This window comes from Carcharhinus amblyrhynchos, chromosome 3 (assembly GCF_965287045.1).
Source record: "Carcharhinus amblyrhynchos chromosome 3, sCarAmb.v2.hapA, whole genome shotgun sequence".
In the NCBI taxonomy this organism is placed as follows: Eukaryota; Metazoa; Chordata; class Chondrichthyes; order Carcharhiniformes; family Carcharhinidae; genus Carcharhinus; species Carcharhinus amblyrhynchos.
The window spans coordinates 113,836,962-113,862,620 of NC_137326.1; the positions used below are offsets into that span (position 1 = coordinate 113,836,962).

A 25,659-nucleotide genomic window follows, 5' to 3' on the forward strand; every position below is an offset into this window, starting at 1 on the left:
ATATTTGGGTCTTCACTACCCACTGGCACCCAAACACGTGGGGACAACATGCCTGTAACAAGAACTGTGCAGGCAAAAGTGACATCATGGAGCAAATCACTAATGCTCTGAGCCATGGTTCCACTGATTAGAATGCTTGTGTGTGGCTCTCCTGTACTCACTAGAGTAGCTGTCCAAGCTTGTGGTGGTTTACTGTGCTCCCCACAGTTCTTGCCACCAGGCACTAGAGGCCATCCTGGAAAGTGAGGAGGAGGTACCTAGTATTCTTCAGTCCCTAATGGATTGTCCCTGAGTAACTACTAAGTCTCCAATTCCCTGAAGGTAATATCCTATAATCACCATTGCCCCACAATTTCCACCTTTCAATCTGCTATGTACCATAGGGCTTAGTAACCAAGTGGAGATACCTCTGTGGTTGCAATATGGCTGGTGGAAGACTGCTGCCTCTCACCAGGGCAGACTAAAGATTGCCCCATACAGTTTTGGACTACACCACCTCAGCATATGTGGCAGCAGTATGAGGAAAAAACAGCAAGGGCACAAATGGCAGTTTGTGAGTATTTGAAAGCAGAAGTAGGTTAGAGTGAGGGAAGGGAAGTGGGATGGAAAATGGGATATCCATGATCATATCTGCAGTTTTTGGCTTCATGACATAGGATGCCAGTGCTCTGAAGATGACAGTGGCCCTGAACTTTTATGTCCCTTGTTCTTTCTAGAGGTGCATGGGAGATTGCTGGTGTCTCATAATTTGCTGCCCACAGCTGCATCAAATTAGTTACATGTTCTGAAGTTACATGCCAGATACCTAGGAAACTACCATAATTAGCATAGACTATTTTAGGTCATTAGGACCATTTTCAGGTGCATAACCCAGCTGTCAGACCAGTGTGCCTTGTCAGTCAATTTTTCAGAAGATGACCAAGATGGATACCAGTGGGTTAAGGAGGAGGGAGAGCCTATTAGCATGCTGACAGCCTTCACGGCAGCTGGAGTGTAAGTTTGCTGCTGAGCTGAAAGCATAAACGAGACTGAAACAAAATGGCTGCAAGAAAATGCCAAGCAAACCAGCAGCTATTTCAACATCCTATGCACAGTGAGAGCAATCTTAGGAGCTACTTGTGCACAAGCCTCTGCCTACGGTTACACCATTTTCCCTATTAACTAGTCATATTGCATCCTATTATCATGCCTATCTGACCTCCCAATGTCCTATCACTTCTAAGTAGCTGAAGTTCTGACACAGTATGGGGCTTACATGTCAAGTAACTTGCGCAACACATTTCTCCCTGATTTAGCTCTCTTCCCTCCCTCCAAGGCTTCATCCATAGGCCTGATAAACTTCCATCTCCCACCACCATACCACCCCCAATCCCATTTGTGTAATGTCTTTGAGAGCCATGAAGTGCAGATGCCAGCATTCAACTAAGCTGGGTACAGTAAGAAGTCCAACAGGTTTGTTTGGTATCACAAGCTTTCGGAGTGCTGTCCCTTCAGCAGATGAGTGGTGAAGGAGCAGCAGAATAGTGCTCCAAAAGCTCAGAATACCAAACAAACCTGTTGGATTTTAACCTGGTGTTATGAGACTTCTTACTGTGTCTGTCTTTGTGAGAAATTAGGAAAACAATGGAAACAGATTGTCATTCATTGTTCTCAATTTTTCATTATTTTGAAAAATGTGTTAATTATTGTGCTTTGAAATATTAATCCCAAGAAATGGAGCCATCCACTTCAAACTAACACTCGCTGACATTTTCCATAACTTCCAAGTATGGTAATTTATAGAACATGAGACCATCTGAGCAAATGGTTAGGGTTTTAGATGAGTGGTCATTCATTCAAATCCCTCCCCCACCACCGTAAGTGGAATTAGATAAATATGCAATATTGTGGGCCAGCATCACTAGACAAGGTGATGAAAGTTATAATTTCATTAATATCCTTGAGAGAAGAACCTACCGCGTCTACCTGGTCTTGCTTACATATAGCTCTGGTTTCATATTATGTGATTAACTTTTAATATCCTAAGAGTTAGTTTGGATGGTTTGCCGGTGTTGTCCATGTCTCAAAGTGCAGAATAGAATGCCTTTTGTTGGCCTCAATAAGGTGCCTTAACCTTAAACTCACAAGAGTATTCTCTACAGCATCAGTTTACATTTCCTACAACAGCTTTTGTTTTAGCCTTGAATGAGATTGTCTTAATGTTAAATTAAGAGTAGTTTTGTGCCACAAATTCTAGTTCAGGCCATTAAACAAATCTTCAATTCAGTTTTACACAGTTGATATTTACATAATGCATTTATTATAATAAAACATCCCAAGGCATTTTACATGGAAATTATAAAACAAAATAAGACACTGCACTAAGGAGTTGTGGGCAAATGGCCAAAAGTAGATTGAGAGTCTTAAAGGAAGAAAAGCATAGTGAATAAATTCCAGAGCTTCGGGTCTAGACAGTTGAAAGCATAGCCAACAATGGCAGAGTGATTAAAATTGGATACGGGCAAGACTAGAATGAAAGGAGTTCAGCATTCTGGGGAAAATGCATGGAGTAGATTACAAAGATAGAGAAGGATGAGGCCATCGATGGATTTAAAAACAAGGATGAGAAATGAAGGCGTTGCTTAACCAGGAACCAAAGCAGATCCCAGGAACGACCAGCTTGACAAATGAGGAGCATCTGAGGACTCTGTACTTAACAGCGCGTAGAAGGAATCTCATTGAAACTTACAGAATAATAAAAGGCCTGCAGAGTGGCCTTGTGTAAAATGTTTTCATTAGGAGTAACTAGGGCCTGAGGGAAAAGCTTCAAAGGGACTGAGAAGGAATTTCTTCAGCCAGAGGGTGGTGAATCTATGGCATTTATTACCACAGAAGGCTATGGAGCCCAGGCCAGAGTGCATTCAAGGCAGAGGTAGGTTCTTGATTGGTAAAGGTTCAAGGGTTACAGAGAAAAAGCAGGAGAATGGGGTGGAGAAATTTATCAGCCATGATTGAATGGCGGAGCAGATTCGACAGGCTAAATGGCCTAATTCTGCTTTTATATCTTACGATCTAATGAGCTCAGGGATGATTGGTGAATGGATTTGGTGTGAGTTAAGATATAGGCAGCAGAATTTTGGATGACCTCAAGTTTAAAGAGAGTAGAACATGTTAGCTGTATCATTAGACTCAAATCTAGAAGTAATAAAGTCACAAATTTTATATTGTCATTATCACTCTCCATCCTTTTTAGAAACACTGCTACCTTCAACATGGTCAATTATATCATACATACCCATCACTTCTCCTTGACTGTCCAGTTTGCTGGGTCTTTCTTTGTTTGGTTCCACACTTAGAAATCTGATAGGAATCACAGCATTTCTATCAATGGCTTCTCTATCCACCCTAACCTCTCAATTTTGGAGTTCACCAAGACCAATAATGGCTGTGCTGCCTCCATGCTGCCCCTTGACAACATCAATGCAAGCATAGGATTGGTTGGCAGGTGTATGCTCTGCCTCAATGCAACTTTTCACTTCAGTCATCTTAATGCTTGCTTGATACAGCTACAGCTTCCACTAGTTAAATACTGTAGAGACAGAAGCCATCATATTCAGCCCCCGAGAGCACAAACTCAGGCCCTTCAATGCCAAATCCATGTCCATCCATGGCCCCAATCTCTTGCAAAACTAGACTGTTCACAACCTTGGCATCATGTTCAGTCCCAAGCTGATTTTCGATCCCCCCTCGTCTTTTTCATCACCATGACCTAACCACTTCCACTCCAATGGCCTGGCACACCCTAAAAATGTCTTTGAAGCAACACAAAGTTTCCTGAAAAGCTGCAGTCCAGAGCTTCCAATTTCTTTGACCAGGGCAAAGACTGAAGAAAAACACCTGTAACTAAAATGTAAAGCTTATTTAGTAATGTCACAGCTTACATTATTACCACTGCAATGAAGCTGCTGTGAAAATCCCCTAGTCACCACAATTTGGCGCCTGTTCAGGGAGAATTTAGCATAGTCAATGTACCTAACCAGCACATCTTTCAGACTAGGAGAAAACTGGAGCATCTGGAGGCAACTGCCACTGATCAGAGCCTTGAAAACATGTTCATGCCGCCCCCCCCCCCCCCCCCCCCCGGAGAGAAACAGATCCAACAACTTTCCAGTTCTGTAATAAAACAAAGACAAAATACCAAAGATGCTGGACTCTCAAACAAAAAACCCCAGAAAATCTCAGCACGTCTGACAGCATCCGTGGGGAGGCAACAGAGCTGATGTTGAGAGTCTGGATGACCACTTGTCAAGAGCTGGGGTGGATCCTTTCAGTTCTGCCTCTGCCAGCAGTCTGGCTGACAATGCCAGCCTCCCAGGTATAAATTCAGAGTCCACCTGAGGAGGATGAGCCATCAGTGTGGAGGCCAAGGGGGTGGTGGGCCACCCCCTCCCCTGGGGCTATCAGGATGTGGGAGGGGGCTGGCTTTCACCCCACGGACCGCTGGGCTCCGGGGGGGTGGGGGTTGGGGGGGGGGGGGGGGGGGGGTGGGGCCTGGCCTCCACCCCTTGGGGCCACCCGGACAGGGGCGGCCCCCCCGCCCCGGCTGCCAGTTCCCTCCTACCCTCCCTCTCTAGCGCCCTCCAGTTGTTGCCCTGCCGGCTGCAGCCGCTGAGCCCCGAGCCTTTACTTCCTGTTTTTGCCGGGGATCTCGGGCTTTCCGTCCAGAGCTGCCTCTCTCCTTGTCCAGCTCTCTTTTTTTTTAAAAGAAACATTTTGTTGTTGTCTCCGCGACCCCGGGGGGAAGCTGATGGATTTCACGTAGTCGCCTCGAGTCGAGCGCCGCCATTTTATCCGGGCTCGGGGCGATTTATTATATTTTAATCTCTTCCCCCCCCACCTCTCTCTCTCTCTCTCTCCCTGTGCTCCCCTCCTCCTCCTCCTCCCTGTTGTTTGTGTTTCTCTGGCTGGACCATGGCTGCCGCCTTCGAGCGGCCAACTTTCTGCTGCTGCCGCAAAGTTGTGACGGGCTCGGGTCACAAGAGTGAGGGTTGGAGTTCGTCGCGGGACGGCCCGGTCGACGTCGCCTCCGCCTCCAACTTCCAGCGCTTCCACCTCCAGCACTTCCACCTGGAGCTGGACATCGACTTCCCGAGCCGGCAGATCCAGGCGCTGGAGGTGCTGGACCTGGTGTGCCTGCAAGCCGACACCCCCAGCCTGGTGCTGGACTCGCACCCGTCGCTGCTGCTGCGCTCCGTCAGCGCCAAGTGCCGGTGCGGCTCGGGCGAGAACAGCTGGCCCCTCGCCCACCGCCTCGACCCCTTCACCGACTACGGCTCCTCGCTGGTCATCAACCTCCCGGCTGCCATCAAGCCCCACAGCAACTTCCAGATCATCATCAGGTACACTACAGCCGAGGGGCCGGCGGTAAGTTCCCCCAGGTGGAGGTTTAAACTGCCAGCGCCAAAACTTCCGCCCAAACTCACTGTGTCAGACTGACTTGACTGTCTCCTCCAGCAGAAGGGAATGGGAGCACTCATCATTCGTGTTTCTCCACAATGGGTGGTGCAGGGTTTAACCCTGTGGTGATCAGAGAAGTCTCACAACACCAGCTTAAAGTCTATTTTATTTAGGTTTATTTAGTAGGAAACGCCACTAACTTTCGGAGCCCGCTGGGTGAATGGGACTTCTGTTCACAAACAGGGCATATAAAGACTCAAACTCAGTTTACAGTCTAATGATTGGAATGCGAGTCTTCACAGCTAATCAAATCTTAAAAGGTGCAAACAGTGTGAGTGGAGAGAGCATTAAGCACAGGTTAAAGAGATGTGTATTGTCTCCAGACAGGAGAGTTAGTGAGATTTTGCAAGTCCAGGCAAGTCATGGGGGCTACAGATAGTATGACATGAACCCAAGATCTCGGTTGAGGCCATCCTCATGTGTGGAATTTGGCTATCAATCAATTAATTATATTAACCTGGTGTTGTGAGACTTCTTACTATGTTACCCCAGTCCAACGCCGGCATCTCCACTTCGTGAGCAGATCACACAGCAGGATGAATGCATTCATGTTTTGTCCATAATGTTTTCTCTCTGTTTTTAAATCAGAGTGTGCATTTGACTCACTTTATTTCTCTAGCTCACCAGTTTGCACTTTGCGGAGTATACACATCCTCCCTGTGTCTGTGTGGGTTTCCACCCTCCCAGTCCAAAAGACATGCAGGTCAGGTGCATTGGCCATGCTAAATTCTCCCTCAGTGTACCTGAACAGGTGCCGTAGTGTGGCAGTTAGGGGATTTGCACAGTAACTTCATTGCAGTGTTAAAGTAAGCCAACTTGTGACACTGATAAACTCTAAACTTCAAGTGCTAAAATCTCCATGGACCCTGCTCTACCTCAGTCTGCAGATGCTACTGATGCATGTCCTAAACCAGATTCTCTTCTCTCATCACTGCCAGCCCTTTTCTGTTTTTCATTTCTCGTCACTTGAAGTTTAAAGTTTTTTGAAAGTTTAACAGTTTATTTATTAGTGTCACAAGTAGGCTTACATTAATGCTGCAATGAAGTTTCTGTGAAAATCCCCCTGGTTGCCACACTCCAGTGCCTGCTCGGTTACACCGAGTGAGAATTTAGCATAGCCAATGCACCGAACCTGCACGTCTTCCAGACTGTGGGAAGAAACCGGAGCATCCGGAGGAAACAGACACGGGGAGAACATGCAAACTCCACACAGACAGTCACCCAAGCCAGGGATCAAACCTGGGTCCTTGCTGCTGTGAGGCAGCAGTGCTAACCACCTGCCTCCCAACTTTAGTTGACTGACTTGGCAGTTTAGGAAACCTCGGTTTTTAGTTTTGTAGTGAGTCTGAAGTTCCATGGTCCATCATGATAGAATAAGGGAATTGTCTCCTGCCCCAGCTATTACAAATTTGACTTTGCCATTGACCTTTATCATATAAAATCTATAACTTACATTATGAAGGAACTCTGTACTGGGAATCAGCGCACAAGAACCACTGAGATTTCATTTGTCCCAATTGTCATTGAATGAGATAAAAGTTCGGTGAATTGATATCTGTGCATATGGTAGTTGATATACTAAATGGATGTATAACAGCAAGTGCAAAACCAAATGCAAAATTTTATCATAACTATCTGCCAGCTGTCTGAAAAAGTTAACCACATTTCTCAAACTATTAAAATTTTATTTTTCAGTTATCTACTTCCATTTTAAAAGTTTTATGGATTCTCCTTTCAATGCTGACTGACTGCTGTTTTTGGCTTTTCACATCCTATGTGTAAAGCAACTTGCAACTTTTTTTGGTCTTTCTGCAATGATCTTGTATTCATGACCTCCAGTCACTGTCTCCTGGATTTTAAATATTCCTCTTCTTCACTTACTTTGTCAAGCTTCTTTTATTATTGAATATCACTGTCAAATATTCTCTTAACCTTTGCTATTCTGGTGAAAAGAGCCTTTTAGATTCTTTATTTTCACAGTCTTGATATCATCATAGTAAACCCGTTTTGTACTGTGTCCGAAGCCTTGACATCTTCTCTAAAGTGCAGTGCTCAAAACTTGGCAAAGAGATGAGACTATGGCTTTGTTTAATTTTAGCATTAACATTATTATATTCTGTACTCAATTTTAAGAATTTAGCATTCCAGAGATTTAACAATCTTCTCAACTTGTCACTAAACTTTTAAAGACCTGCACCTGGATAACTTATTAATTTGCAAACTCTGACTACATTTCCCTGATTGAAATGAACTTGCATAATGAGCTAATAATTCACATTAAAGTACAATCAGTGTGCATTTTTAAAAAACCTCAGTGAATATAGCAATTTTATAACCTTTTCAAGTCATGAATATTTCCACTCTCCCAACTGTTACTCTGTTGTTTTGATTTTCCTTTTCTCACTTCTGTGAACTGTGTTGGGCGGGGTGGGGGGGGGGGGGGGGGGGGGTAGTGGACTGGAGGGGAGATTGGGGGGGGATGAGTGGGGGAATGGAGAAGGGGAGAGGGTGTGGAGGGGGGAGAGAATGGTTGGTTGGTTATGCAAGTTAAATATTTTGTTAAGAATTTTCCAAACACAGTTACACTCATTCTTCTATATGTCTGGAATCTGGTGGGCAGGCAACCTATTTTTAGAACACCAGTGGCCAGTTACTCAGGGCATAACTTGCCATGCTGCCTAATTTTCTCCACATATATCAGGATACCCCATTGACATTCCTTCCAATCCAACACAAATTTATATTATGGTCAGCACCATCAATTACTGACCACCGAACTCAGCTCTTTGGCTTGGCTTCCTTTGTGGTATATCCTGCCCAGTCAAACCTGCAAAGTCCTTCTCATTAACTTCTGGGATTTTGTGCCAAATTTCAGAGCTGTCCCATAGATTAGTCAAGTGCCAGACTGATATGGTCACATTCACATATCCTACCTTTCAGCCAATGTCTCAGAAGCCTCCATCGCCATCTCTTGGAATATCTTGTCCCACCTAAAAGACTGGACTATCGGAGGTGATGCAGCATTCTTGCTAATAAAGGCCTTGCCATCCATAAGCTTACTGTGGACAATCACATCGATATGTTAGCCTTTACAAGGACATGACTGAGAGCTGCACGTTAAATGTGAGGACAGACACACTGACATCAGCCTCCTTTCACAAGGAGGCACCATATGCATCGATGTTATCATCAACTGCCATCGGCTTCATTGGGTTGGACCTATAGTTTGGATGTCAGTACCAAGCTCCAAAAAGCAGGTTGCCTTCTCCCTCTATCAGGGCAGACACTCTCAGAGGAGGACAGAAGAAGCAATTCAAGGATGTGCTAAAAGCCAACATGAAGAAACGAACAGTGACGTTATTTCCTGGGAGACCACTGATCAAACCTGATGGTGGCAGAGTCTATGGGAAGGATTTCAGCATTTTGAAACCCAGCAATGACAAAATGAAAAATGATTGTGGCAAAAAGAATGCACCATGACCTGAACTGATAACATGCACCCCAAACTGGTCTCATCAGGATCTTTGGGCTCATGGAAGACAATCATCCTTACTAGCATTGATCCTTGTGACACGCCACTAGTTACAGTATGCCACCTTGAAAATGCCTCATTTAACTTTACTCTTCTTCCTGACTACTAACCAAACTTGCATCTATGCTAATGTACCCCCCAATTCCATGAACTTTGACTTGCATATTGACCTTTCATATGACACCAAATCAAATGCCTTTTGGATATCCAATTATACGACACCTGGCTCCATTTTATCTACTTTACTCATTACATGCTCAAAAATCGTTTAATGAATTTATCAAACACAATTTCCCTTTCGCAAAACTATCTTCACTTTGTTCAATGGAATTATGATTTTTAAGGTGCATTCTTAAGATTACCCTAATAATAGATCTCAGCGGTTTTTGTATGATTGATGTCAGGTCAAGTGGCCTGTAGTTCCCTATTTTCTCTCTTTCTCCTTTCTTGAGTAACCCTGTTACGTTTGCTAACTTCTAATCTGTTGGGACCATTCTGCAATCCAGAGAATTTTGGAAAATACAGCCAGTGGATCTACTATATGTCTTCAGCTATCTCTTTCAGAGTTCTGTAGCCACCAGGCCTTGGGGTTCTGTAGTATTTTAGTCCCTTAAGTTTCTTTAACATTTTTTCTCTGCTCATAAGAACATAAGAACATAAGAAATAGGAGCAGGAGTAGGCCATCCAGCCCTTCGAGCCTGCCCCGCCATTCAATAAGATCATGGCTGATCTGTCGTGGCTCAGTTCCACTTTCCCGCCCTCTCCCCATAACCCTTAATCCCCTCTCCTATCAAAAACCCATCAACCCGCGTCTTAAAAATATTTAGCGAGGCAGCCTCCACCACTTCAACGGGCAGAGAATTCCAGAGATTCACCACCCTTTGAGTGAAGAAGTTCCTCCTCAACTCCGTTCTAAACCGCCCCCCTTTTATCTTGAGGCTGTGCCCCCTAGTCCTATTGTCTTTTTTGAGCGGGAAGAGTCTTTCCACCTCTATCCTATCCATCCCATTCATCATCTTATACGTCTCAATGAGATCTCCTCTCATTCTTCTAAACTCTAACGAGTACAAGCCCAGTTTATTCAGCCTCTCCTCATAGCTCAACCCCCTCAACTCCGGTATCAGCCTAGTAAACCTCCTCTGCACTCCCTCCAAGGCCAAAATATCTTTGCGCAGGTGCGGCGCCCAAAAATGCACACAGTACTCCAGTTGCGGCCTCACCAATGCCCTATACAGCTGCAGCAAGACCTCCCTACTTTTATATTCAATCCCCTTCGCTATGAAGGCCAGCATCCCATTTGCCTTCCTGACCACCTGCTGCACCTGCAAGCTGGGTTTTTGCGACTCATGCACAAGGACCCCGAGGTCCCTCTGCACCGTCGCCTGCTGCAGTTTTTCGCCCCGTAAGTAATAGTCCTTCCTACCATTCTTCCTACCAAAGTGGACCACTTCACACTTGCCAACATTAAATTCCATTTTCCATTTCCTGGCCCATTTGCCCAGCCTATCTAGATCCTTCTGCAGACTCTCCACACCCTCCGCACAATTTGCCGTTCCCCCAATCTTGGTGTCATCAGCAAATTTCGACACTCTACACTCGGTTCCCTCCTCCAGATCATCTATATAAATGGTAAAAAGCTGAGGCCCCAGCACCGACCCCTGGTGCACTCCACTAGTCACCATCCGCCAATCCGAATAGCACCCGTTGACCCCCACTCTCTGCCTCCTATTTGACAACCAATCCTCTATCCACGCTAACACCCTACCCCCAACTCCATGTCCCTCGACCTTCTGCAATAACCTCTTGTGAGGCACTTTGTCAAACGCCTTCTGAAAATCTAGAAAGACCACATCCACCGGCTCTCCTCTATCCACCGCCCTAGACACATCCTCATAGAACTCCAGTAAATTTGTCAGACACGACTTCCCTTTAATGAAACCGTGCTGCGTCTGCTCTATCAAGCAATTCCCTTCAAGATGCCTTGCAATTTCCTCCTTAATGACAGATTCTAACATTTTACCTACCACAGACGTTAAACTAACCAGCCTATAATTCCCCGCCTTTTGCCTGGCACCTTTCTTAAACAACGGCGTAACATTAGCCGTTCCAATCATCCGGCACTTCCCCGGAATCCAGCGACGTTTGGAAAATAACCACCAAGGCATCCACTATCACCTCCGCCATTTCTTTCAGAACCCTCGGATGCATTCCATCCGGTCCTGGGGACTTGTCCACAATCAGCCCCTCCAGTCTGTCGAGCACCGCCTTTCTAGTAACAGTAATGTCATTAAGACCCTCCAGTCCTACCACCTTTCCATCGCTAACACCCGGCAAATTATTCACGTCCTCCTCCGTGAAGACAGAAACAAAAAAGTTATTCAATACCTTAGCCATATCCCCATCCCCTACCACTAGGTCCCCTTTCTCATCCTCTAAAGGACCAACATTCACCCTAGCCAGCCTCTTCCTTTTTATATATTTATAAAAACTCTTGCTATCCTTTTTTATATTAAGCGCTAGCCCAGCTTCATAGTTTCTCCTACCCTTCCTTATCAACTTCTTTGTCAATCTTTGTTGACATTTAAACCTCTCCCAATCCTCTTCTCGCCCACTACTCTTAGCTACTCTAAATTCCTCCGCTTTTAGTTTAACACTTTCCTTCACCTCCTTCGTTATCCACGGCTTATTACCTCTCCTCCTACGGTCCTTTTTGACCATTGGAATAAATTTCCGTTGAGCACCAAGAAAGATCTCCTTAAAGATCCTCCACTGCTCCTCAACAGACCCTCCCTCCAACGCGCTCTCCCAGTCCACATTCGCCAATTCTTCTCTCATCCTACCGTATTCCCCTCTATTCAAACAAAGGACGCGTGTCCGGGAACCCACTTTCTCCTCCTCCATCTGCACCAGAAACTCCACCATACAATGATCACTCTCCCCAAGAGGATCCTTCACCACAAGGTCCCTAATTCTACCCGCTTCATTACATAGCACCAGATCTAAGATAGCTCGCTCCCTCGTCAGCTCCAACACACACTGTTCGAGGAAACTATCCCGGCAGCATTCCAAGAACTCTTCCTCGAGCCCCCCACGTCCAACGTGGGTCGACCAATCAATATGCAGATTGAAATCCCCCATAACTACGGCCGTCCCATTCCTGCATGCCGCACTTATTTGCGCGTTAACAGCCCGCCCCACCTCCAGATCATTATTCGGGGGCCTATAGACGACACCCACCAGCGTCTTCCTCCCTTTGCTGTTCCTAATCTCCACCCACAACGATTCTACCCTTTCCTCCTTTGCTCCAATATCATCCCTTGCTACCACCGTGATGCTATCCTTAATCAGCAGAGCTACGCCCCCCCCCTTTTACCTCCTGCCTATCCTTCCTAAACACTTGATAGCCCTGTACATTCAGCTCCCAGTCCCTGTCACCCTGCAGCCATGTCTCTGTAATGGCAACCAGATCGTATCCATTTGTGTCGATCTGCGCCATCAGCTCATCCACTTTATTCCGAATGCTTCGTGCATTTAGATAAAGTGCTTTCATCCCAGCCTTCTCCTGCTCATATTAATGCCTTTAGGTTCCTCACTGTTATTCACCCCTTGGTCACCCTCTACTTGTGGTATCTAATTTGTGATTTCAACTATGATGACCCTCTCCTATTTCCTCATTGTCCACAATTTCTCTTGTTTCTGCCTTTAAAGGACCAATATTTGCTTCAGCAAATCTCTGCTTTACATACTGGTCATGATGTGGAGATGCCAGTGTTGGACTGGGGTAAACACTTTAAGAAGTCTCACAACACCGGGTTGAAGTCCAACAGGTTTATTACTACCAAATGTGGTACCAAATATGTGCTACCAAATAAATCTGTTGGACTTTAACCTGGTGTTGTGAGACTTCTTATGTACTGGTAACAACTCTTAAAATCCGTTTCTATATTCCTGGCTAATTTATTTTCATTCTTTTTCCCCCTTTTTGTTGATTTTGTTTTCTGTTATCTTTTGTCCGCTCCTTATGCTTACTTCTGTTCTTTTCAAGATTAAAAGCTTCGTTTCTATTCTAATATATCCTTAACTCCCACTGTAATCAACAAATCAACCTTTCTTTTTAAAGTTTTATTTTTTAATGGAACATATTTTTGTTGCGAATTTTAAATCATTCCTTTAAATATTTCCTACTGTTTACTTGCTGTCACACTTCTGGTCTGATTACACAATTAACTGTGGCATCTCTCCCTCAAATTGATGTGATATATAATTGGCTTTCTTTAAGTTTATGTTTCTTGCTTTAGACTCAAGTATGTCTCTTTCAACCACAAAATAGCATTCAATTGTTATAATCACTTTTTTCCAAAAGGACCTTTACGATGAAATTATTAATTAATCCTGCCTGTGCTAGACCTAAAGTAGCTTTTTCCTAGTTGGCTCCAGAATTTATTGTTTGAGGAAATTGTCACTAAAATATTCCACAAACTCATCTGCCACACTACTTTACCAGTTTGAATTGTTCAGTCTGTATGAAGATTGAAGTCCCTCGTGGTTAATACATTGCCTTTGGTACATACTCTAATCACTTCACGCTCAATGCCCTTCCTAATGGTATTGTTAGTGGCCCTATTAACCACTCCCACTGATGCTTCCTGACCATTGAGATGAAGCCTTTAGCTTCACCTCAAATGATAATAGCTTTCTCTTCTTGGAAGATTGGTCACAGAATTCTGGAAAGGAAAGAATGTAAGTGCCATTTTGGTGCCTAGGATGTAAACTCCCGACTAAGGTGATATGACCCAGAGAGCAATTGGGGTCATTGAAAGGAAAAGAAACTACTGGAGCCACTGAGCTAAATTTGGGTTTTGCCAGATCACAAACCAACTATTTTGCAGAGTAGTTTTCAAATCTTAACTTACAAGGTGACTGTTATCGTATGAGACCGTCAGCTGTTTTTAATGTGAAAATCTGGAGCACATGGCTATTCAGCCTATTAATTAAGTTGTCTCCAGATAATTCTTTCATTGTGGGCTGCCCATTAACATGACCTTTCATGGCTAAGTTTAAGCATTCCAGTGCTTTTTTGGCTTAAATCCTGCCTTTGGACTCGTGATAAACTTGAGCTTGTTCATAAATCAACAGTCCGTATCCTAACCCATACCAAGGCCCATTCACCAATCACACCTGTGCTCACAGACCTACAGTGGCTTCCTTTCTGGCAATATCTTGATTTTAAAGTATTCACCTTCATTTTCAAATCCCTCCATTGCCTCATCCTTTCCAATTTCAATTATCTCCTCCAACTCAACAACGCTCTGAGATCTCTGTGCTCCTCCAATTTTGGCATGCCAGATTTTAGTTTCACCACCATTGGTAGCAATGCCTGTGCCCTCAGCTGCCTATATTCCTAAACCTTTCCATGTCTCTGTCTCTCCCTTTAAGACATTCTGAGGTGGCATGGTGGTACAATGGTTAGCACTGCTACCTCACAGTGCCAGGGACCCAGGTTCAATTCCAGCCTTGGGTAACTGTCTGTGTGGGTTTCGTCCAGGTGCTTCGGTTTCTTCCCACAGTCCAAAGATGTGCTGGTTGATTGGCCATGCTAAATTGACCCTAGTGTCAGAGGGATTAGCAGGGTAAATATGTGATGTTAGGAAAATAGGGCCTAGGTGGGATGTGGTTAAACTCAATGGGCCAAACGGCCTCTTCCTGTACTGTAAGGATTCTATTCTATTTTATGATTCCTTAAAACTTACTTCTTTGACCAAGCTTTTGGCCACCTGTCCTAATATTTTGTTATTTGATTCTGTATGGGGTTTTGTCTGCTCCTGTGTTGGAATGTTTTACTGTATTAAGATACTCCTCATTTGCAAATTGTTGATGTAAAATTGTTTGAATAAATATTATAAAACTTAATGAGTCACATTCAGTAATATCACAAAAATAAGATATGAAAATGCTGGAAATTTGAAACAAAAGTGGAAAATACTTGAAATACCCAGCAAACTACATGTGGAGAGGTTTAATGTTTCAGGCTAATGACTGTTCATGTGCAGTGGCAGTATCGTAGCCAATGAGGTTTAACCAAGGTGCAAATTATTGCTTATTGAAAGTTTTCCCAATAACCCGCTATGACAACTTGAAATATGGTCAGAATTGCTGTTACTTGACTTGACACAAACTTTAAGGCTAGAAAATGGTTTACATTGTAAAAAGTTATAATTTTAGTCGTAAATACATTTATTGACCTGATTTTAACCCATCAGAGAAACTCCTGTTTACCATTGGGCCAATTTGCTATATATAGGTTTTCTCAGCTCTGTTGTTCCCTACAGCTTGTTATATAGCTGAGATTTACATGTTTGCTGCTGAAGTGGCACCCCCAGTGTCACATGAATTATTAATTAGAGGCATCAGCATTTCATGCTGGTTGTTTTGTCTATGTCCTCATTAACAGCGAGGTAAAGAGTGAGTCCGTTACAAGTCACTTTGGATAAGAGACCACAGGACCAAACCATTTTGCGATTGCTGCATGGATTTTTTAACTGTTTTTGCTGTTGTCTTCCAAAGCAACACGTATGTTTGCTGCATCAATTGAAATATTTCTGTTGGTTGACTAATGACATGATAGATAATTCAAGGGCGAAAAAACTGTAAGATGCAGAACACAAGGAGAAACATACCGTCTTTCAAAAGCAGAAGTAACATTGACATAAAATGATGGATTTCGAGTCTAGCTCTCTGGCTAGCACCAACTGAAGTTTGATTGTAGGAGAATTTAAAAAATCAAAACCAAGATTAAGACTGTTCTTCCTACATAATCAAGCAATTCTGACCAAAAAGACCCAATAATTTAAAGCACCCTGTTTTGTTTTCTTTTTCACACAGATTTGGTGGTTGGATCCAGAATTAACAAGTGGAAATTCCAAACCATTCCTTTTTACACACGGTCACTCGGTGTGTAATAGATCCTTCTTTCCCTGCTTTGATACACCTGCTGTCAAGAGTACTTACTCCGCTACAGTTATGGTAGGAAGCTGCTGTTGAAATCACTTTAATTGTTAATACATGCTGTTTTGTATGAGTGAAACCACTGTTAATGCTATAGGGACTCAAGTTTATAATAGGTAAGTTTGTTTGCCATTTGATAGTTTCCAACTGTGTCAAGAGAAAAATTCTACTGTCTAAACCCTGGTGCATCCTAGCACTTTGGTTCAGATTATATGGTGGTTATGAATGTTGCAATGCTATATGCAGTGGTCCAGCTGCAGAGGCTGTTATTTTTCTCCGTACCGTAGATTGTAACGTTTTTCTGGATGAAGGACATTGATCGGGTAATACTGCTGTTAATTATTTTTTGGTTCTGAAGCTGTTCTGTCTGGTCACTTTTATTGCAAGTTTTGTAGACAGACTACAGAATCTGTGCAGTTAGCAGAACTGACGTTTATCAAAAGCGCAGTTTACTAAACTGAGGAAGTTGCATTAATATTGTTGCATTTGATTCGGTGCTTCCTCACAGGTTACCACACAAGATAAAAGCACATGATGTAATATAATGTATTAGCATGGGTAAAGGATTGCTTAGTGAACAGAAAACAGTATTTTTCAGATAGACAAGCTGTAACTGATTGAATTCAGTGCTAGATCCTCAACTATTTACAATGTACGTCAATGACTTGGATGAAGGGAACAAATGAACACCAATATTGGTAGGAAAGTCAGTTGTCAAGAGAAAGCAGAGAGTCGGTAAAGGGATATAGACAGCTTCAGTAAATGGGCAAATGTTTGGCAGCTGGGGAATAATGTAGATTGTCCATTTTAGCAGGAAGAATAGAAAAACAATATACTTTTTAACTACAATAAGATTGTTGAACTCTGGTCCAGAAGCAGGTACGTCCATCACTAAAAGTTAGTATGCAGGTGCAGTAAGTGAATTGGCATTTATTGCAAGCTGAATTGAATATAAAAGTGGGGAAATTTTATTGCAGTTATACAGTGTCTTTGTGAGACTACATCTGGGGTATTGTGTTCAGTTCTGTGCTCACCATCCTGACTTGGAAATATATCGCGGTTCCTTCATTGTCACTGGATCAAAATGCTGGAACTCCCTCCCTCATGCACCTACACCAAATGGATTGCAGTAGTTCAAGAAGTGGAGGTAGTTTAAGAAGGCAGCCAAGCACCACCTTCTGAAGATCCCTTTGGTAGGTTTGAAGCTATTCTGAGGTTGCAAACTAATTTTTCCTACTTTTTAGAAAGGCAATGTTGATATCATGCAAGAGCTTGAATATTTTTCAGTTTTCTTTAACCCTGCTGTTGGCAGAATATTTTAACTGGCAATAATTATATCAACTAGCACAGTAGAATAGCCAAAGCTATTTTGAAGATGTCAGACAAGTGGTAACTTGAGAAATCTTATTTTTTTATTAGTTAATGAGATGTGGGCATCGCTGGCTGGGCCAGCGTTTATTACCCATCCTTAATTGTCCTTCAGCTGAATCATTTACTAGGCCATTTCAGAGGGCATTTAAGAGTCAACCATTTTACTGTAGATTTGGAGTCACATGGAGGCCAGACCAGGTAAGGATGGCAGACTTCTTTTCCTGAAGGAAATTAGTGAACCAAGTCAGTTTTTATGATAATCATCAATGGTTTCATGGTCAACAGAAGACTTTTAATTCCAGATTTTTATTGAATTTAGACTTCATTATCTGTCATCATGGATTCGATCCTGGGGCTCTGGAATTTCTATTCCGATGCCAATGCCACTAAGCCATTGCCTTCCCAGTGGAATTAACAGATAAGTACAGTCACAGAGAGAAGTTTTGAGGTATCAGGAGAGATAACAAAGTGGAGAGTTTTAAGGACAGAATTCTCAAGTGTTGGGATTCTCCCATCAGGGATCAAGAGGGAGGGTGAAGCAAAATGAAGTCCAAAGCAGGGAAAATGGACAGGATATGCAATAGCACACTGGGCTGAAGGTGGCTGCGTAGGAATGGAAAGAGTGAAACTGTGGAAGACTAAGGGTGACAACTTGAATTCAAAGTTGAGCAATGGAGATATGCGATAGTTTGTCAGAATTGGGTATAATCAACAACTAGAACTTGGTGCAAAATTAGATTTGGACAACGGACTTTTGGGTGAGTTGAAATCTTTATAGGTTCTAGCTTGAGTACAGTGGAGTAATCAGGCCTGGGAATGAGGAAATAGTAAATCAGGATTTTTGAAAAGACTTAGATAAAGGGTGCAGAGGAGATTTACAAGGATGTTGCCTGAATTGGGAGGCATGCCTTATGAAGATAGGTTGAGGGAGCTGGGACTCTTCTCCCTGGAGAGACGAAGGTTGAGAGGCGACCTGATAGAAGTTTATAAGATGTTGAGAGGAATAGATAGGGTGGATTCTCAGAGGCTATTTCCCCAGGCTGAAATGGTCGCTACGAGAGGACACAGATTTAAGGTGCAGGAAAGCAAGTACAGAGGAGGTGTTAGGGGTAAGTTTTTCACTCAGAGGGTGGTGAGTGAATGGAATCGGCTGCCATCGGTGGTGGTAGAGGCGAACTCGCTGGGGTCTTTTAAAAGACTTCTAGATGAGTATATGGGATCTAATGGGATTGGAGGTTATAGATAGGTCTATGGCTTAGTAGGTACAGAAGTGATCGGCGCAACTTGTGGGCCGAAGGGCCTGTTTGTGCTGTAGTGTTCTGTGTCCTATGTTCTATAAGCAGTCTTAATAGTGAAAAGTTATGGCATTTCAAGCTTAGGCTAGGGTCAAGCAGGACACTGATGAGGTTGTGCAGAGTTAGTCTTGAATAGGATGGCTTAAATCTTGCTGTATTTAATGTTGTAAATAGTTCTGATTCATTGATAGTGTCCATAGATTGTTACCCCATATATTCACAGGTGGGATGATGGCATGCTACTATTATCTAGGTTTTCCATAGCAAAATTTGCAAACATTTTCAAGTAACGGGACAGGGAATATATTGCTTTAGTGATGAACTTGTTTTGGAACATTGTATTATATATCCGGCCCCTCCAGTTAACCTTTTTCAATATTCTCTACTTGTCCCTATTCTCCAGTATTGAAGACAAGCTCAGGAAATATGCCAGTAAATAACATAACCTCACAACTGTTGTCTTCCTGAATGTATGAAAAGCTTTATTCACAGCATTAGTGCTGCATGGTTACGTTTGCATCTTTGGAAGCTAATTTTGCAACTTTGGAAGTTTGACATCTGCTGTCCTCTTTGGAGCTGTGATCATTCAGATTATCGTGGGTGCATTGCTTTATAGGTGAATATCCATTTACCAAATTAGGCAGCAGGAAACATTCTGATGATTCACACTGTTTATTGTGATACGATAGTTCAGTTACAAAAACTAAGTTCCACCCTTCCCTTCCGGATCCTCTCCTTGGCATGAAGTAATCGCCTTCTGGGGAAAAACCCAACTCTTAGGTACAGGTTTTACTATCAACTCACTTTGAAACATGACCTGGTTTATCCTTAAAGGCGCCTGCATTTCTGGAATTGTCATGCATCTTCTGCAGTTTTATTTTGGATAGATTTGCTGTTCCACAGCCAAGAGGTGCCACTTGCAGGAGAATATAGCTGAACACAGGGCATACAAGCAGACGATAAAGCTCTTTAACATGTCAGAATGCCAGTTGGATGCTCAGGGTGTCTCATCAGGTGATGGCATATCGTACAGATACTAAATGGATGTGGTCGCTATGCTTTACTAGAGGCTAAAGAAATCAGTACTGTCCTCAACCTCTTTACCTTTGGCTCTTTCCAGAGTTCAGCTGGAGACATATGGAGCAGCCGGCAACCCACAAATGCATAAGGCAGGTGACTGGCAGTTTGTTTGCTAGGGCAGGAAACTATGTTAATTTTGCCACTGATGGTGCTAATCAGAGTGCACAGGTACTTGAATTTACATGTCTAGGTGGCTTTCCACAAATGCAGAACAAAACTGACTGCATACATTTGGCGTTAAGGCTCTTCCAGATCACCCAGCAGTGTTCCTCAACCGGAAGGCTTCCATGCCATCAATATACTGATGTGTAACCACAAAAAGATGTTTATGCCAGTGTGCACAAAATCCCTAGACAGTTGCCATAATGATTTTCTTCTGTGGCAGCCCATCTTTCTAGATTTCCTTGCCCCTCAAACAGACTTTACTGACTAATTGCTTGGAGATGAGGGATATTCATGACTCATGACACCTGTGAGGAACCAAACAGGCTCAACAGCAAAACATTGAAGGCCATATGATCACCAGATGCATCATTTGAGCATCAATGTACTGAAGGTGTGCTTCAGATCTGAAGGCATTCTTCAATTTGTACAAACAAGGTGCAAACACTGAGCCTTTTCAAAAGGTCCCGAGGAGGAGAAAGCACAATGTGAAGCAACCAAGGTACCAGCAGTGGCACACATTAATGTCCAGGATGCCCTCATTATTGAGAGTATAATTGAATTTTCAGTCCATCCATTTGACAGTCACGTGAAAAATTCCACAACGCAATCGAACATCTTTATGATGTGTCATACACGTCATAACCTTACTCCTAACCACCACCACCACCATTTCCCCCCTCGCTCCACCCCCACTTTTGTCTTAATTTTTGTTTGCCAGCCATCATCCAAATAATACTTGTGTGGCTCCAAAGTTTAAAAAAAAATGTAACATTCAGACATACTGTAACACATCCATCTGTGTACCCTTGTGCAATGATAAATATTTACTCTTCTGCTTCCTCGCACTTGTTTTTATTCCAATTCAATCCAATCAAGTCCAATTCAGAGTCCCAACAAGTTGAGACATCCCCGTTCCAAGCTGACAAGACAGAGCTCTCACCACCTGTCTTGGGCTTGATCTACATGATCCAAGCTGATTGGAGTAGGCATAGCTCCTCCTCCAAGGCTTGATCTTATTTGCATCTTAGCCAAAAGACCAAGATGCCGCTTTTAAAAATTGCTTCAAATGAAGCTGAAATGTAACCTAATGACTTCAACCAAGCATGGCATGTTGATACATGGTACAATCCCTGTGGATTCAGCAGAAGTAGGCTGTTCAGATCCCTGCTCTGACTGCCCAGATAATCCTGGTTGACTTGTTGAGTTTTGGAGTCTGGAAATACCCCAAAGATTGCTCCAACTCTGCCTGTGCAGGGACAGACTTAGCCATTGGAACATGAGGCAGCATATTGGAGTATGGCTGGAGGGAGGGAGAGAATGAGTGAGAAGTGGAAATGCTTCAAGATTAATCCATACTTCCATGTCCCTTTTTACCATCATCCCTCTGATGACCTACCCACACTTTCTGCTAACAAAGAACTCATGAGAACTTTGCTGTAGATCAGTAGGGCACTGAACGGCCAAGGATAGGGTGTTTATTTATCTTATTAAAAGGGACATTCATAGATTGCAAGCCATTGATGAGAGCTGCATGCATTAGTTTGATTTTTCACACTTGATGCTGCATGCAAGTGACCACTCTTTCCATGGACAATCGTAAAGGTCTGTGACATCATGCCATAAGTTTGCAACACATTTCTCCAATCCCTTTGCAGTCATGTGGCTGGAACATCTATCGGAATGTCGCACATTCTTTACTGCTACTCCACACATGTAGACTTCATTCAGCTTCTGCATTCAGTTAAGCAAAGCTTTGAGCACCCTGCAGCTTCCTTCCAATGTGCACTCTTCCCTATTGCTCTTGCCTCCACTGGTTCCTTAAGTGACGTTTAAGTGATCAGGTGAAAACCCAATAATCTATCCTGCCAGTCCCACAAAGTGTGAGTATTTGAGCTGGTGCATGGTCTGTGTGAATCTCTGTATGAAGTTAGTGATCTCCTCTGAGGAGTCATCCTCACTCTCTGCACAGGCTCCTACAGGAATATTGAAGGCCCTGTGGGGAGATCAGAGTCATGAATTAGAACTGTCAGGAATTTGTGCTTGTTGTACACATGATCATATTTCACTTGCTGTTGGTATCAAGCCATTAAAGTGAGTCTCTGTGCCACATGGCTGTTTGATGTTTAGTTCTGACCCATCTCTGATTGCCAAACACTGATTTTCCTGATGTTCATCTCTGCAGCTCTCAGTTGTGAAATAGCTGGAATTCTGTTTATCTGTCCTTCCTTCACGTGCCCTGCAAGGAGGGAAAGAAGAGTAAAATGACTGAGAGTAATAATGAGCTGAACAGATGGATGGAGAGGGTGACTACGAGGAAGAGGCCTGGCTTTGCATAAAGATGGGGGTGAGTGTCAGTGGTGGATGGACTGTTAGGGATGTGAGCAAGTGCATGTTAGAGATGGATTGGTGCTCCTGCAGGGTAAGTTGATATGAGATGCAACCTTGGGGCATGTGCACTCCGTTCTTTCATATCCTTGTGTGCTGCTCTCAACTCTAGAATCTGCTGCCAAGTGTTGGAGAGCGCTGACATGCTTTTACAATATTAACCTGACAGGGCAGGACAGCACAGGTACATCTAGCACTAAAATAAAGCCTTTCTCATCCTTATCTATGAGCTTCAGTTTGGGTTGATAACTGGTGCCTTGGACAGTACAGATGAGGAAAGTGGTAACAGGCACTTGTTGCTTATACCCTTTCTAATTCTGTGAGAATTATTGGGTGCAAATCCAGGTGGCTCTGAGTAGTGAGAGAGCACAGATTTCCCATCCTGTTTCTGTCTTGCCAGTTGAGCATTGGGTTGGCTCATGCCATACATCAGTTCAATTTTCTTGAACTACTTCCTGGTCTGAAATCTTAGCTGTCTGAGGGAATGAAAAAGCAAATGAGTTTCTTAATCTAAGAACATAAGAAATAGGAGCAGGAGTAGGCCATCTAGCCCTTCGAGCCTGCCCCACCATTCAATAAGATCATGGCTGATCTGAAGTGGCTCAGTTCCACTTTCCTGCCCTCTCCCCATAACCCTTAATCCCCTTGCCTATCAAAAACCTATCTACCCGCGTCTTAAATATATTTCGCGAGGCAGCCTCCACCATTTCAACGGGCAGAGAATTCCAGAGATTCACCACCCTTTGAGTGAAGAAGTTCCTCCTCAACTCCATTCTAAACTGCCCCCCCCCCCCTTATCTTGAGGCTGTGCCCTCTAGTCCTACTGTCCTTTCTGAGCGGGAAGAGCCTCTCCACCTCTATCCTATCCATCCCATTCAACATCTTGTATGTCTCAATGAGATCTCCCCTCATCCTTCTAAACTCTAACGAGTACAAGCCTAGTTTATTCAGCCTCTCCTCATAGCTCAACCCCCTCAACTCCGGTATCAGCCTAGTAAACCTCCTCTGCACTCCCTCCAAGGCCAAAATATCCTTGCGTAAGTGCGGCGACCAAAACTGCACACAGTACTCCAGCTGTGGCCTCACCAGTGCCCTGTACAGTTGCAGCAAGACCTCCCTACTTTTATATTCAATCCCCCTCGCTATGAAGACCAGCATCCCATTAGCCTTCCTGACCACCTGCTGCACCTGCAGGCTGGGTTTTTGCGACTCATGCACAAGGACCCCGAGGTCCCTCTGCACCGTAGCATGCTGCAGCTTTTCACCATGTAAGTAGTAGTCCTTCCTACCATTATTCCTACCAAAGTGGACAACCTCACACTTGCCAACATTAAATTCCATTTGCCAGTTCCTCGCCCATTCGCCCAGCCTATCTAGATCCCTCTGCAGACTTTCCACACCCTCTGCACAATTTGCCGTTCCACCAATCTTTGTGTCATCAGCAAATTTCGACACCTTACACCCAGTTCCCTCCTCCAGATCATCTATATAAATGGTAAATAGCTGAGGCCCCAGCACCGACCCCTGGGGCACTCCACTAGTCACCAACCGCCAATCCGAATAGCACCCATTGACACCCACTCTCTGCCTCCTATTTGACAGCCAATCCCCTATCCACGCTAACACCCTACCCCCAACTCCATGCCCCCTAACCTTCTGTAACAATCTCTTGTGTGGCACCTTATTAAATGCCTTCTGAAAATCAAGAAACACCACATCCACCGGTTCTCCTCTATCCACCGTACTAGACACATCCTCATAGAATTCCAATAAATTCGTCGGACACAACTTCCCCTTAACGAAACCGTGCTGCGTCTGCTCTATCAAACAATTCTCCTCAAGGTGCCTTGCTATTTTCTCCTTGATTACAGTTTCAAGCATTTTACCTACAACAGACGTTAAACTAACTGGCCTATAATTCCCTGCTTTTTGCCTGCTGCCCTTTTTAAACAACGACGTAACATTAGCCGTTTTCCCATCTTCCGGCACTTCCCCGGAATCCAGCGAGGTTTGGAAAATAATCATCAAGGCATCCACTATCACCTCCACCATTTCTTTCAGAACCCTTGGATGCATTCCATCCGGTCCTGGGGACTTGTCCACCATCAGTCCCTCTAGCCTGTCGAGCACTGCCTCTCTAGTAACAATAATGTCATTCAGGCCCTCCACTCCTACCATCTTTCCATCGTTAACACCCGGCAAACTATTCATGTCCTCCTCCGTGAAGACCGAAGCAAAAAACTTATTCAAGGCCTCAGCCATTTCCTCATCCCCCACTACTAAATCCCCCCTCTCATCCTCTAAGGGTCCAACGTTCACCCTAGCCAGCCTCTTCCTTTTTATATATTTATAAAAACTCTTACTATCTTTTTTATATTTAGCGCTAGCCCAGCTTCATAGTTTATCCTTCCTTTCTTTATCAACTTCTGGAAAGTTCCAAACGCTTAGTTGGAGCACTTATAAAGTGTTGAATGTATTATCCTTTCCCATACTAATTTCTTCCAAGCCAAACATAATTAATCATACAAATCAAATTGTTGCTTATTTCTATCCTGCTCCTCCACAGCCTTCTCAGCTTGGTTCAACTAATTTATCTAAGCTCTGTGGCTGCTTCAATACCTACACTTCTATTTTACCCATATTTCAAATGTTGCATTTCAACCTAGCTAAAAATAAGCGAGATCTGACCAAGTAAAAACCTAAATTTATATTTCGCGTCACTTACTCTCTGGTAAGTTTTAGAAGCTGGGGCTGGGATTCCCCCAAAAATATTCTCAGTTCCCAATTCACGTGAAAACAGGATTAACTCCTGCTGATTTCTTTGTGTGATTGTCAGAATGAATCTCCGGCATTACACTGATTTCCGGCGCGGAGCTGATTATCCTCAAAGTCTTGGTCCCGGAGGTGCGTGGAGGCCTTGGCGACCAGCGGGAAGCCTGCGAAATAGCCTCCGCTGATGTCTCCTGGCCCATTGCGCTGCCAGAGCAGCACAGCGGGCTGGAAGAATTGTCCTCCAGTTCTTAATCATCAAGTTGTTTGAAACTGTTACAAATGCCGGTACATGAGTGAACACAACTTTTTAGAGAGTCCTTGCAGACCTCACTAAAAAGTAAAGAAAATATGACAGAGTACAACAAAATCGAGAAGGAAAGATGCAAAACCTGAAAACAAAAGGCGCAAATAATTGCACAGAAATACAACAAAGTAGAGTTAAAACAAAAAGGAGAGAATTATTTCTAGTAAAGTAACAGCTTTGAAAAAATAAACTGCATGAAAATGAACTAACCTAGGAACAAGGAACCTAGGAAGGACAGAATAAGAGAAGAAAAG

At 43.6% G+C, this 25,659-nt stretch overlaps 1 protein-coding gene and 1 non-coding gene across 2 annotated transcripts in view; both read left to right on the plus strand.

Annotated features, from left to right (window-relative positions):
• The first annotated feature begins 4,658 nt into the window (after nt 1–4,658).
• The window catches only part of rnpepl1 (arginyl aminopeptidase like 1), a 56,652-nt gene continuing 35,651 nt past the window's right edge, over nt 4,659–25,659 (plus strand). The window contains exons 1-2 of the mRNA XM_080185756.1: nt 4,659–5,403; nt 15,911–16,051. Coding sequence (XP_080041882.1) covers nt 4,951–5,403; nt 15,911–16,051 — 594 coding nt within the window. The 5' untranslated portion in view covers nt 4,659–4,950. The remainder of the gene's footprint in view (nt 5,404–15,910; nt 16,052–25,659) is intronic.
• Nucleotides 15,067–15,200, plus strand: LOC145341625 (U4 spliceosomal RNA). Its single transcript, XR_013886395.1, has one exon. It is a non-coding gene; the product is annotated as a U4 spliceosomal RNA (small nuclear RNA).